The 15343-nt window shown below is 38.6% G+C and overlaps 1 protein-coding gene across 10 annotated transcripts in view; it reads left to right on the top strand.

Moving 5' to 3' along the window:
• Positions 1–15343, top strand: part of ARHGEF7 (Rho guanine nucleotide exchange factor 7) — a 102242-nt gene that overhangs the window by 28737 nt on the left and 58162 nt on the right. For 9 of the 10 annotated variants that reach the window (XR_015749895.1, XM_026668889.2, XM_087967277.1 and 6 more), the window contains 4 exons: positions 2181–2265; positions 7761–7891; positions 8650–8851; positions 10236–10324. Coding sequence is in view for 9 of the 10 variants with exons in the window: in XM_026668889.2 (XP_026524674.1) it covers positions 2181–2265; positions 7761–7891; positions 8650–8851; positions 10236–10324 (507 nt within the window). In the remaining variant the exon portion in view is untranslated. Of the gene's footprint in view, positions 1–2180; positions 2266–7760; positions 7892–8649; positions 8852–10235; positions 10325–13622; positions 14236–15343 lie in introns of those variants that run through there. The other variant, XM_087967281.1, reaches the window with a different exon arrangement.

Raw genomic sequence — 15343 nt, 5'->3', positions numbered from 1 at the left:
ATTATAATAAGCTTTCTATTTTAACTATTTTTTAATTTAGTGGATTTAGGTTACATAAAACTAAGAGTTTTTGTATATGTGTTTAATAGTTAATAGGAATAAAAAAAATAGAAGTTTTCATTTTTCTGTATTTATAGTACATGTGGAATGTATTTTCAAAAACCAAAAAAGCTGACTATTGGTAATATTTCCTAATAATGTTTTTTATTAATTTTGCTTTCTAAAACACTGAAGTAAATACTATTAAATGCCATTTAAATTATTTCCTTCATCATCATCATCATCATCATTATTATTATTATTATTATTATTAATTGAATTTATATTACTGCCTATTTGCCTATGGCGACTCGAGGTGGCTTACAGAATGTAAAACTATATTTAAAACAAAAAACAACAATAAAAGCTAACAAAATGAATCAAATAAATTCATAAAGAACGATAGAACAAAATGGGAAAATAAAAAAATAAAAAATCACCCCCCAACTCTCAACCCCCCGCCACGACAACAGCAGATCATATGAACCATTTGATGGGCTCCATCCTGCTATGGGTTCCTCAGGTCCCAGGCCCTATCCCACTCTGGGTTCCAGAGAAAATTTTCATATGTTCTAAAAAAAAATAGGACTGTGAGTTCAAAAGAATGTTTTCTGGCTTCTACATAATCAGTGAACATTCAAGTTATAAAACTAATTTTACATGATTTTTATAATAGTTTGTGCATTCTTGTGAGGTGATTACCTTTCAGTTTTTCTTGTGTGAAAAAGTGGAATTACTCTTTATTTAACTCTCTATGTATTTTAATTTTATCGATAGAAATAGAATATGTAACCCATTTAGAATTGCCAAATATTGGTGAAATATATAAGCTTCATGATATATAAATGTCTTTTTAAAAAAGTGGCAACAAACCCTTGTTTTCCTTCACAGATGCATATGTAATGTATGCTAACTCATACATGTAAGATAAATATAAACGTGTTCTTTGCTATGTGCTTGTTGTATTGCTGTACTGTTATGCTTGAAAGTTTAAATCACTTCATGCTTCATATGATTACTTTTTAAAACCTGAGATAAAATGCAAAGGGAAAATAACATGGATTGAACATACAGTTTTTGCAGGTCCACCCTATACTTAACTGTAAGCTGGCAACACTTAGTGTTCAGTCCAAACATCAAGTTCTGCTCATTACATGCAATCCTGTTTGTAGTCTTGCATGTGAAATGATATCTTATCCTTTCTTCAAGGATTTAGATGGGATGTACTATCCTTTGGACAAGCTTCCAAGGTGTATATGAATGATAGATCACTGGATTCAGATGGTTTAAGTACCATCTTTTGAATAAGACACAGTTGGCTCTATTCACACATGACATCGTTATACAGATGATAATTGCCAATGTGGTGGAATTTAATACTTTTGTACTAATGGACCTTTGTAAATATTGGACATCCCTTCCCCATAATGTCTGTTAAAATGATATTTTACTGTACTGTGGCTTACAAACTACAAAGGATGGATTATATAACAGATGAAATGAAACTTGAGCAAGCCACATTACTTATGGGTTTAAGTAGTGATAACCTGTGATTTAGGCTACCAGTAAGTTCTTTGAGCTCTTGAAAATTGCTGGCATATTTCTAGACATCTGATGGGGGGGAAAAGTGGTACAAGTCTAAATAACAAGAAAGAAAAACTTCAAATATTGGGGAAAGTCAAGCATTTCATATATGAAGTATGCGATTGGGATGTATCTTCATCTGCTTTTGCAGTATTTTAATGCAGCCCTTCAGCCGGAAAAAGTTAACATTCTTGATTTAAGATGAGCTGAATCACTCAATTGTCTGTTCTGGGTTTAGAGCCCAGATCTGTCCAGTATAAGTTTAATATTCTTGATATCTACAGCTCTGCAAAGTCTCACATAATTCATTGCTGCTTTACACATCATAAATATGGAGTGTTGAACTGGGATTGACACTGTCTTGCTATATTATAAATCATTTTATCACTTTTGAGTCTCAATCAGGCCTGTGTAGCTCCAAATTTAATTAAACAAGTAATGTATTTTTATATAGAAATAAACTCAAAATATTGAGTGTTGCTACTTTATATTAACAGACTTTTCAAAAAAGTGTTGATTTTCTTTCTAGATTCTAATAAGACCATGTTTTTTTTTAGACATTTGATGCAAATGATCTCTACCAAGGACAGAACTTCAGTAAAGTGCTTAGTTCCTTGGTGGCACTAAATAAAGTAACAGCAGGTAAATATAAATCCATTTAATAGTTATATTTTTATAGTTTTCTAGAAGTTGATTATTTTCTATTACTTAACATTAATGTAATCACCTTCCTTCCTCTGTTAACTTGTATGGTTCAAATTTGAATGATTTCAGCTACATATCTCAGAACTTTACTCCATATCATTTGCATTTCTATTTTTGGGATTACTTTCCTCCCACTTCCCATCTGACTGTGAGCTACAAAATGTAAAGTTAGTTTTCTTTTGAGGCCAAGGCAACTCCTGTGATTTCATGGACACTTCTATATAATTTTGCTGGCAAGAATGCAAAAGTGATTTCTTTGATTCCTCGTCAAAATTGTAGTCTGGAACTTCCATTTAAAACACTAATCCAGTTTTATAACAGTTTTTGAAATCAGCCAAAGTTATTTAGATGCTGCTGCATGTGCAGAATATCATTTTTAAAAAAATAAAACAAATGTACTGTTCAGTTGATTAATGGTAGCAACAAAGTTAATAGCTATATAGCACTTCAAATTCAAAGGTACACCAGTGCTTCAAAGTACATGGCAGCATGAACATAGCATCTGTCTTCAACTCTTTAAAGTAGCCATGCCTTTTCTTGGAATCACTTAGCTCTTCAGCTACCATGCAATCTGGGGAAGGACACCCTTGATTTCAGGGGCTGCAGAGAAGTGCTTCATTTGTGAGTTCTCTGTTTTGAAGCCCCCATTTGCTTTCAGAAAAGTGCTGCTCAGCCCTAGCTGAAAGTAACTTCAACATTGAGCTTCTACTGCCTTCTCCTAGTTCCCATATACCAGAGCTGTAGATAACTTTCTAAACTTTGATCTCCAAAGGGAAGGCAGAGTAAGTTGGCAAATGGATTCAGAGTCTATATCAGTGGTTCCCAAACTTTTTCAGTCCACCGCCCCCTTGGTGCTACAAATTCATCCTCGGTGCCCCCCACCCAGGGGTGGGATTCAAATTTCTGTGGGCGTGGTCTAATTTGAGGGTGTGGCTTGCTGATCATGTGACTGGGTGGGCGTGGCTTGCTGGTCACTTGACTGGCTGGCATGGCTTGCTGGCTGGGCATGGCTTGCTGGTCACATGACGGGTAGGTGTGATTTGGTGGTCATGTGACTGGGTGGGCATGGCCAGGTGACTGGCAAACCAAATACAAGTGGTCCTCACTTAATGGCCGGTTGTTTAGCAAGTGTTCTAATTTATGACTGGCTTCCCCAGAGATACTTGACCCATTTTTGGAGTTTTGACAGCCATGCACACATATACATACACACTCCCTTCTAACTCTGCTGGAGCAGGTCATTGCACTAGAATCGGCAAAGCATCTCTGATTAGATTCTAACAGTGAATAAAATCTAATCAGAGATGCTTTGCTGATTTTTGTTGATTTGTTTTATTTGTATCTCATTATTTTATGTTGCTGAATTGCACTGGCATGTGTGTCCCTTCTTGTGCACAACCCAGAAGCTTTTGTGATTCTTTGCAGCAAAAATTACCGACCTCTGGCTTTGCTCTACTTTTCAAACATGCTGCCACTGCTGGCCCCGCAGGTCCACCCCTTTGAGCCCACTGCATTGGAGGGACCTGCCCAAGCAAGTCAAGTCAATGGGGTGAGCCTGAGAGAGGGAAAGAGAGAGAAAGAAAAGAGAGAGGGAGAGAGAAAGAGAGAAGGAAGAAAAGAAAGAGAAAAGGGGAAGAAAGAAAAAAGGGACAAAGAAAGAGGGGGGGGGATGGAAGGAAGGGACAGAAAGAAAAAGAAATAAGGAGGGAGGGAGGAGAAAGATAATGAGATATCTATTCTCGTCCAATCACCTGCTCCAGCAGGGTTAGAAGGGTGTGTGTGTTTGTGTGTGTTCTTGTAATTTACCAGTACATTTTGGTTTTGTCTTCTTCAGAATTGGCACTGTAATACATTGGGGAAAAGTAATTTTTAGGGTGGAGATCTGGTCCAATGGATCCTGTTTAAAGCCTCAACAAAATGTGAGAGCTTCCTGATAGTCTTGACCATGTTTTGTCCATAAAACCTTTAATAGAAGCCAAAGATGTTTCAATGTGCTGGCAAAAATGTTTCAATATGGAAAAGGGCCTCAGTCTAAACTAGGCCTCATTTCAATCAGATGCATCATCTCTCTCTCTCTCTCTCTCTCTCTCTCTCTCTCTTCCCCTCCCTCCCTCCCTCCCTCCCTCCCTCCTCCCTCCCCCTCCCTCCTTGCTCTACTTTCACAATGTGCCTGCGGCGCTGGCGCTTCAAACATGGATGGATGGATAGAGAGAGAGAGACACAGACAGGCAGAGAGACAGATAGGTAGGTAGGTAGATAGATTGGTAGGTAGATAGGCAGGCAGGCAGGCAGACCTTTTGGAGGAATGTATGGATAGGTAGGTAGGTAGGTAAGTAGATTGGTAGATAGGTAGGTAGGTAGGTAGATCTATATTGGTAGATAGGTAGGTAGGTAGAAAGACAGGTAGGCAGGCAGGTAGGTAGGCAGGAAGGCAGGAAGGCAGACATTTTGGATGGATGGATGGATGGATGGATAGATAGATAGATACATACATACATACATACATACATACATCATACATACATACATCTATATTGGTAGATAGGTAGGTAGGTAGACAGAAAGGCAAGCAGACAGAGACAGGCAGACCTTTTGGATGTATGGATGGACGGACAGACGGACAGACAGAAAGAAAGAATGCGACAGAGGTGGCACTTTGAAAAAGTAGAGCAAAGCCAGAGTGGGAATTGAAATCCACACAAGTTGCCAAGGTTGAGAAACACGGGCTGAATATATCAACCCAGCCATTCTGGTTTAGAGTTTAGCATGCTGTTTGATTCCGGCTTAGTCAATGAATAAACCATGGCTAAGATCTTCCTGCTCCTTAATGCAGCTGCCCCTCTGCCCCTTCTCCAGCCCCCTGCAGCTGCCCCTCTGCCCCTTTTCCAGCTCCCTTTGGCATCCAATTTTGCAATGCCAGCCTCCCTGGGCCAGCAATGCAGCCAACCTCACGCTCAGAGACTCCCAACTTCAGTGAAGCATTCCGCCCATCTTTATGCTCCGCCCGGGAGGAGGAAGGCGTGCGGAAGCAGCCCAGACCAGCGGAGGCGGAGGGAACGATTGCTTGGAAACTAAGCAAGCAAGCAAGTGCAGGGCTCAGTTGGAAGAACCGGGCTGCAGAGGAAGGCTAGGTTTTAGGTCCGGGACGGCCACGTAGAGCCGAACCAAACCGAGCCACACACCTTGGAGAGCCGCAGCTGCACCCACCTGCATCCTGCGCGCAAGCCCAGCTGGCTGGAGAGGCGGAGGCCAGGCGGGTGCTGTGCACTCCCTTGTTCTCTGGGGAAGGGGGCCCTAACGCTGGACCACCCATCCCTTCCACTGTGCGCCTTGGGAGGGTTTTGCTTTTGGGCCTTTTGGCGTGCCTCCGCCACTTCCACTGAAGAGGGCATCCTGCAAGCTAAGGCGCCCTCTTTCCACCACCTCCCCCCCCCCCCTCCAGGCTTGGCAAGGCTCATCGCGCGCGGGTTCCATATTCGAGGCGCTGGCTACGGAGCGATGAAACAGTCAATTGGCTGCGTGGCCGGCAGTCAGTGAGCCTGTGGGGCCGGCACCTCAAACACCCCCTGCCATGTCTTAGCGCCCCACTTGCTTCTTACCGCCCCTAAGGCATCCCACTGCCCCCCAGGGAACCACAGGTCCCACCACCCACTTTGGGAACCACAGGTCTACATGATACATTTAAGCATTGCTTTGTGTATACAAATCCCATTGGTTTCAGTAGCATGTGCTTTTCTGTACAATGAGGCTGAAAGTTCAGCTGACTTAAATGAGGGATGGATAGGCTGTACATTAGGATCAGCCAAATGTATTTTTCCAATCTAGTACAGATAGTCCTTGACTTATGAATGAAATGGAGTCTTCTCATTCCGTTGGTAACCTGAGGATTCGTGGGAGTGAATCTCATACCTTGAACGGGATCACTCCTTCCTTTGCCCACACATTCGCTAATCAAATGCCTGGCTTGTTAAGTGCACATGGGATATTTCAGGGTGGGGAAGGCCATGGGGAGCCTAGTGATGGAACAGGCAGCTGCCTAAGACCACCAAAGGTCTTCCCGACCCACCGAAACACCTCATGTTCCCCACAATTGCTAGATCTAGCAAGCAGTCTCCTGCCTCTCTGCTGTGGGTGCCCCCCCCCCCCATGCAGTTCCGTTTGGGCCTTCGCAGGCCTCGCCTGGCGTGTTGCCAGCTGAAATTGAGCTTCTGAGGGGTGGATCCACCCCACGGACATTCCCCAGCCCGTTGCAGGCTGAAATGGAGCTTTCAGAGGGCCAGAAGCTCCATTTCGGCCTGCAACATTCAGGATGAATGTTGCAGAATCTCTGCGATTATTCATAAGGGCATGGTGCTTCAAGCTTCGTAGTTTCGGGAGTTGTTCGCAAACGCTAGGGGATGCTTATTGCATAACTTCGAACGTTCGCTAAGAGAACACTTATAACCCAGGGATTATCTGTACCTGATGTGTTAAATGATTGAACATTTTTTAGTTGGCTTAGGTTTTGACTGAATGGTGGAATTTATAGTGTGATTGATCTGGAAACTGCTGAATTGGGGTATTCTGATTTAGATTAATAAAAATATATCATGAATTCCTCTGGACTATTGTTTCCCCTTGCCATTCCCAAATTTTGTTCTGTATCCATTTGAAAATCACATAGGGAAACAGCATTCCTTTTAGATATAATCTGAGAAATTATATGGGTATATTTTGATGTAGCTATTATAAAATCCAGTTCTCTCCAGATATTAACACATTTCAGGATTCTCGGACAATATACCAACACATCTGGGGGGAGTGCACTATAAAGGAAGATTGTCCTAAAAGAAGCACTATTATGATTGTCTTGCATATTTGGATATGCAGTCAGTTTCTTCTGCAGTCCTTTCAGTTGTGAAAGGGCAATTGCATTGCAGATTAATTTGGGTATTTTAAAAGGAGAGAAATCGAGTTTAAAGAACTAGTTTATAGAGAAACCAATTTCTGTTCACTTTTTAAACTGGCGGCTTAAGGTAATGTTCATCTTAACTTTCAAATCCAGTGGAGTTCAGGATTACCTCTGTACAATACTTTTTGCTTCCAGCCATAAACTTTACAAAGGCAGCAGGCATAACCTTTGGTTAGTTTATGAGAATTTTTAAAAAGTTGGGAAGTGGTGGTTTTTTATTTTGATACTTTTGAATTCCCTTGAATTGATAGAGATTGTCTCCCATCCTGTATCTTCCCTGGTACATTTAGGACACTTTGGGTTGCAATGTATATTCATGAAGGACATCCAATTTACAAATTTGAGGAATAAGTAAATTGAAATATACCTTTACCTATGTAAATATATTTTCTAAAAATAAATGTAACATTATGTATAAAGTACCTTAACATATATGTGTGTGTGTGTGTGTGTGTGTGTGTGTGTGTGTCAATTTTTTCAGATATTGGTTTAGGGAGTGATTCTGTGTGTGCAAGGCCATCATCTCACCGGATAAAGTCTTTTGATTCCTTGGGATCCCAGTCTTTACACAGTAGAACTTCAAAACTTTTTCAAGGCCAGTATAGAAGTCTGGTAAGCATTAACACATTTTAATAGCTTTTTATTTTCCTTAATCAGAGCTGCAAAGTGAAAAGCTTGTCTCAAATTCAGAGCTAATAGTTTGTTTAAGGTGTCCAAGATTTTTACATTGTTTTGCTTTTCTTGGGTTTTTTTGAGACACGACAAGAAGCAATAATTCTTTCAGATGCTACTGCATTGCGATAGATTACACTCAAGAGTCCAGTATATTAATTTATGCTGATGTATTTTGAAATAAATGAGCTTCAGTGTATGTAACTATTGGAATATAGCCAGGAAGTCCTAGAACGTCTTTACTATAGGCCATGACAATTTTAATTAAACATTGTTCATTATGAGCTACTGTTCACAAGCCTTAATCTGGATACGTAATGTGTTTAAAAAGTTTTAAATATACTAGTTTACCACTGGAATATGGGTTAGTTATGTTTCAATTTCAGCTACAAATGAAGTTACTACCGTACAGATCAACATCAGTTCTGTACCCAAATGTGTACACATAAACTGTTTGATATACACGAACCAACCAGAAACAGTTCTAATGCAGTTAATGTTATCAAAGCAGTAACTGATTAGGATTATATACAGTTGAAATATTGATTATATATTTTAAATTACAGAACTATGTATGCATGTATGTTGAAGAAGCAGATATGGTAGCTTTACGTTATAATTCATTGTTAAATTTTTATCTGAATATTTTGTTCTTTTGAAAAGTACCTAAAACATTATTATGGTCTCTTCATTTCTAGGATATGACAGATAACAGCAACCACCAACTAGTGGTAAGAGCTAAATTTAATTTTCAACAGACAAATGAAGATGAACTTTCTGTTACAAAAGGAGATATTATTCATGTTACAAGAGTAGAAGAAGGAGGCTGGTGGGAAGGAACTCACAATGGCAAAACAGGATGGTTTCCCAGCAATTATGTGCGAGAAGTAAAATCCAGTGGTAAGTTTCAAAAGTCTGCCTTTCTCAGTAATCTTAAATAAATTTGGTAGCTATCCAATAAATAAACTTTTATTACTTTATTTATTTGAATTATTAGCTGCCCGATTCCATTGGAGAAATGAGTTAATATAATAATGCCAATACATTACAATATTCAATGGGTATTGGGATATTGGGAAGAACCTGATACGAATGAAGGCCAACACCAGCTAAAGAATTGGCAGCTGTGATTTTACAAAGTTGTATAAATAATAATAATAATAATAACATCTGCCTATCCCAGGTCTTTGGGAAGAACTTTATAGGTGGATAAAAATGCCAGATCCATAGTATATAACTTTAAGTTATGTAATTTCAGTGAATAGAATAGAATAGAATAGAATAGAATAGAATAGAATAGAATAGAATAGAATAGAATAGAATAGAATAGAATTCTTTATTGGTCAAATGTGATTGGACACACAAGGAATTTGTCTTGGGTGCATATGCTCTCAGTGTATATAGAAGAAAAATAAAATACATTAATCAAGAATCATAAGATACAACATTTAGTGATAGTCATAGGTTACTAATAAGCAATCAAATACTCAGAAACAAATAAAACAATATAACTTGTAAAGATACAAGCAACATGGTTATAGTCATAAGTGGGAAGAGATAGGTACTAGGAAGGATGAGAATAATAATAATAATACAGTCTTAGTAAGTAATTTGACAGTGTTGTGGGAATTAGTTGTTTTACAGAGTGATGGCATTCGGAGAAAAATAGTGATAGTCATAGGTTACTAATAAGCAATCAAATACTCAGAAACAAATAAAACAATATAACTTGTAAAGATACAAGCAACATGGTTATAGTCATAAGTGGGAAGAGATAGGTACTAGGAAGGATGAGAATAATAATAATAATACAGTCTTAGTAAGTAATTTGACAGTGTTGTGGGAATTAGTTGTTTTACAGAGTGATGGCATTCGGAGAAAAATTATCCTTGTGTCTAATTGTTCTGGTGTGCAGTACCCTAGCGTCGTTTGGAGGGTAAAATTTGAAACAATTTATATACAGGATGTGAGGGGTCTATAGACATTTTCACAGCCTTCTTTTTGACTCGTGCAGGATACAGGTTCTCAATAGAAGGTAGGTTGGTAGAATTGTTTTTTCTGCAGTTCTAATTATCTGTTGAAGTCTGTGCCTGTCTTGTATGGTTGCAGAGCCAAAGCAGACAGTTATAGAGGTCATAGAGTCGCAGATGACAGATATATAACTTAAAGTAAATTTATATAACTTAAAGTAAATCAGTCTAAATATTGTCTTCAGTGCATTGTTTGATTATCAGGTTTTAAGATATGAATATATATTTTATTGTTGAAATAATCTTTGTTTCAGAAAAACCTGTCTCTCCCAAATCAGGAAGCTTGAAAAGTCCTCCAAAAGGGTTTGATACAACTGCTATTAGCAAAAGCTATTACAATGTGGTGAGTGACTTTATGTGAATCTTATTTAACAGTTGGTTTTTGTTTAGGTTTGTACATTGAAATCAGTGTATTTTTTCCAAAGGATATACCGTATTTGCCGGCGTATAAGATGACTTTTTTGCCCTGAAAAACATGCCTCCAATTGGGGGGTCGTCTTATATGCCGGGTCGTCTTATACGCCGGCAAATAGTAATTGGGAAGCACTGCGGCTGCCCACGGCTGAGGCACTTTTGCGCACCGTGGAAGCGAATCCCGTGAAGCCGAAGGAGCAGCCAGCCTTCTCCCAGCTCCCAAGGAAGCAGGCTCGCACCGCCCGGGCTCCGCTGAGGTATCCGGCTGGGGCTGTCAGGAGTTGTTACCGCTGGCGCGGCTCAGCGCAGCTCCAGTCCAGCGTTGCCTCGGGAAGGAAAGGCAAAACCAGGAGCCGCTGCTGCAATTCCTGGTTTTGCCTTTCCCTTCCCGAGGCAACGCGGGACTGGAGCCGCGCGGAGCCGCGCCAGCGGTAACAACTCCTGACAGCCCCAGCCGGATACCTCAGCGGAGCCCGGGCGGTGCGAGCCTCGTTCCTTGGGAGCTGGGAGAAGGCTGGCTGCTCTTTCGGCTTCACGGGATTCGTTTCCACGGTGCGCAAAAGTGCCTCAAAAAAAAAAAAAAGTGCAAAAGTGGAAGGCGTGCGGAAGAGGGGGCGAGTATATAACAAACTATATTTTGAGTGGAAATGTTGGGGGGTCGTCTTATACGCCGGGTCATCTTATACGCCGGCATATACGGTAGATCTGCAGGACCTATAAATAATTAAAACAAGAAAGTCAGTGATACCTTAAAAATTCAGTCATGCCTACCTTGTGACCAGCCAAGATCCAGGAATTTCATCTCTCATCTGTTTTTAAAATCTAGAAGACTTGGCACCCATTTCCATCTTCTGTTTGTGCATTCTACAGGTCATGTGTTTAAGGACCAACGTTAACAATTATACAGCCTATTTTTTAATGTTATAAGCCACCCAGGGTCACATATCTGTGAGTTGGGTGGTTATATAAGTTTACATAGTAAAAAAATGTATAATAAATTATGAAGGCTGATGCTGAATAATATTTTGCATGGTTATGTCCACTGTTAGCCCTTATTTCCCTATGGTCTCATGCAGCAGATAAGTTTGATGTCTGTGCAGTAACCTTGTCTGGAGTCTTTATAGGGAAGAGGTTGGAAATCTACCTGCTTCACTTCAAAAAAAAACATTGCATTCCAGATAAGTTCTCGTTTGAGTGGTGAATTTGCTGGCTTGTGTAAACTTCATTTGTTCCTCATTCTGAAGTTAATCACATGCCTATTCTTTTTAGTTTGTTTTTCTCTGCTTTCTGCTTGTGTTTTCCATTTTCCATTTTTATTGCTTATTACTTTTATTGTTACTTTCATTTTTGGTTAATAGACCTGGAAGCTTCAATCTTCCCCTGGGAGTATGTGACTCCCTCTGATTCCTGCCTTTTTGGCCAAATACTTATTGAACTGACTCCCTGCTGTTTCCTTTCAAGCCTTCCATCAATCTTCTGTGAATGAGACCTTAAAGTTGCAGTTACTGTTGAATTTGCAGATGTCCATACTAACTACTTCTTGCATGACATCATTTCCCAACTTTTTCCTATTAGTTGCAGAGCCCAACATTCACATACTATACAGTCTCTTCTGTCTCTGAATACTGTCTTTGTTGAACACTGCTGAGGGTAGGATACAACTATGGATAACTGTTGATATATACCTAACTCTGCATTTAAATTATCTTAAAAACCCAGCATTGCTAAATTGGCACTATAAGACATAGGCAGAATTGTACAACTGTTCTGCTTCTTGAATATTCCTCATCATCGCAAAGCTGTTATATATCACCATTACTGTGTCAATACCATTGGCGTCAAGTATTTTGCTTTAGTAGAATTTTTTTTTTTACTGGAGGGGAGTTGTGCTCCCAGGGGCTGTCTCCATGCCACCTTTTTTATGTTTGATATTAATTAATTATTAAATGAGCCTACCTTTACAGTTCTATTTATATTTAACTTGCTGGCTCAAAAGGTTTTAGAAATTCCCTGAGAACTAGTGGCAAGTGTAATAGATACACTGGAATATTATACTAATTCTAATTTTTCATTTCAGTATTAGTCTTGATCCATGTACTAGATGGGTTGGTTGATAATCATGAATACATTTGATTTAACACAGTTTTCCATTTTCTTAGCACAATTTTTTTCTGCTAGTTGAAGATCCAGATGGTTCACTAAGAATTGTCTATAACTCTTGTTTGCATTTTCAGTTTTATTTCAGAAAGTGGCAATGATAGTAAATTTTTTCCCACCTATTCCAAAATTGGAAAAATTTGTAAGGATGAAGTGTTTTTATTTCATCATCCAACCTCCAACTGTATAATCATAAAATGGAAAAAAAAGTTGAACAAGATGCTGGCAAGCGTAAAGGGAGAAAAACAGATATGTATTTAATAGTTTAGTCACTGTATCTTTTTCATTTGTGATTGTTAGGTTATAATACCTGTACCACATTTTTGATAGGAAAAAAAACATTTTTCTTGAACATCTGTTGGAGCATAGAAAATCTCACAACAGCTTTTAGAGTGAGACTGTGTGATTGACAAAATAACAAATTAAGGCTTTTGCCATATGACAGATTGTGCATTAAAATATATAACAGGTGTGTTTTTTATTCAGGAGATCTGCTTAGCTGATATTTTCCAGAAAACTAAAGTTCATTCAGACATTTTCTTTGATGTCTCTAATAGAGCTAAAACAGTGGGTGGAGTGGCCAGTGTCTGAGGAATTAAGACTGTAATTGATTGATGGTTTGAGTATACAGTAATTATTTTTCTAGCTTTTTCTGAAACTGGTATAATATCTACCGTGTTTCTCATATAATAAGGCCGGGTCTTATTTTTTTTTGAGCCCCGAAAAAATGGCTAGGCTGTCTTTTTGGGGGTGACTTAATTCCCCCCCCCTTGCATCTTCGGGCGGGCGGCAATGGCTTGGATGTTGATCTCGGCGTTGGTGGGGCACTTCGTATTGGGGTCAACGCAGGCAGCACCATATCCGGGTGTGCAACAAAAGTACTTCCTAATGGCAAGCCCCTCCCCCACCATTCCCCCCATTTTGCATGTTTTAATATAGGCCTTAATTTGGGGGGAGGGGCTTAATTTCATTTCATGCCTATAAAACATGCTGGGACTTCCTATTGGGGGAGGCTGTATTGTTGGAGAAACAGGGTAGGCTTGGTTAATATTAAATAATCTCATTATAGAACTGCAAAGTTAAATTTCACATTGGATTATTTCAGAATGTGAAATATATGTGTAAGGATTATTATGGATCTTTGATTTACATCATTCTGTATTTCTCATAAGTCAGATTTAAAAAAAAGATTGTTCTGATGGATGGAGACATATATGCAGTATGCATAGAAGTGGATAAATCATGCACCTTTGTTTTCAGCAATAGTTCCTAAATATGTAACATGACAAATTTTATCATTAGGGAATATATTTTATACTTCATGTTTTTGTGAAATAAATCTGGGTTTTGGAATATCTAACAGTGGGAGATGCCTTTAAGAAATTCAGTTTTAAAGCAATGCTGTACAAGAGCTTTTGCTTTAGGGAGAGTAGCTGGGCTTTGTGTGAATGAACTTTTGATGTACTTTATTTTTTTCTGGATCGCTCACATGGGATTCTCTGGGTGTTTCATTTATATTCCACATTGTAAAATGTTACCATGTCTCTGAGAGCAATCCACATTTAGTAACCTCATTTCATGAATTGGTGATGAAGTTTTCAGAATCAGGTTTGGAATATAATGGGGTCTTGTAGCAGTCTGAATCTGCAGAAAACAGAAAAGAGGAGAAAGGTGATTATTAAAGTAGAAACGTGATGGGGACATCAGAAATTATTAAGTTCAGCCGAGTAAAATGTGCTGTACAGTACTAATGTATTTGCAGTTTTACTGCTGCAATTATAGTGCTCAGTATTCTCTGCATTGGTGATAAATATAGCATCTGTGTAAAGGAGAGTGTAAAAAGTAAACGTATTACTTTTTGAAGAAAACGTTTGTATGATCCCTAAAATTAAAATAGACATTTTAAGCAGTTTTTTATGAATGTGGGAAATGTAAGATGATTTAAAGAATTGAGCCCTTGAGAATTGAGAAAGATGCACTTTGCTTTGATTAAATTGTTATTGTCTGTCAATTCATCTTCAGCATTAAGTTATTTTTTTATATAATCTTTGTTCAAATTAGAGAGGATACCTGTATTTATTTTAAGTTCAAAAATTATTTATTAACCCCTAAAAAGATAGTTGAATGAAAAACATATTTACATTAAACACATTTTTATGATTATTGTCTAAGTAGCAATTTGATCTGTGCAATTAGAACACACAACAGTGTGTATTAGTAGCATTTAGTTATCTGTGTAGTACTTAAAAACCTGACTGGATGAGTTGCTTGGTGAATCCTTGTTTTAGATTCCCCTTCCCATGATTTAAGTCAATTATGACTTAATTTATTTTTGGATTAGAAAACGGTTTGCTGATTTTCTGTTGTTTAGCCTAACTTCCTTTCAGTAATCTGCTGATTGTATGCTATTGTGTTTTACTTTCCTAAATTTAAATGGTCTAAACTTTCTTGATTTTTCTAGTTTTTCAAATCCTTTTTGTACTGTAGTTTGAAACTGCTGTTTTCACAGTTTAAGGTTCTTTGTAACATCTGTCATTCGTAGTGCTTAGTACAGAATGGAGACATTTTAATCTTTGGGGCAGGAGTCAAGTTACCAACAAAAGAATGAACTCAGAAATAGTCTCCCTTCCTCCTCTGCTTTTCAAGTGAATAGGCCTATTCAAGGCCCCCAAACTGATCTCAGCAGCACTAATGAAAGAACCTACAAATTCCCAGTTTTAAACAGTGTACTCTGTCCCTTGTTTCATCAGATTTTCATTCAGGCATGAATAACTGTTTTATATACCAAGCA

The sequence above is a fragment of the Notechis scutatus genome, chromosome 5, assembly GCF_049901735.1.
Source record: "Notechis scutatus isolate UNSWTSFEM ecotype Mainland chromosome 5, rNotScu1.2, whole genome shotgun sequence".
In the NCBI taxonomy this organism is placed as follows: domain Eukaryota; kingdom Metazoa; phylum Chordata; class Lepidosauria; order Squamata; family Elapidae; genus Notechis; species Notechis scutatus.
This window is presented reverse-complemented; position numbering and strand designations above follow the sequence as displayed.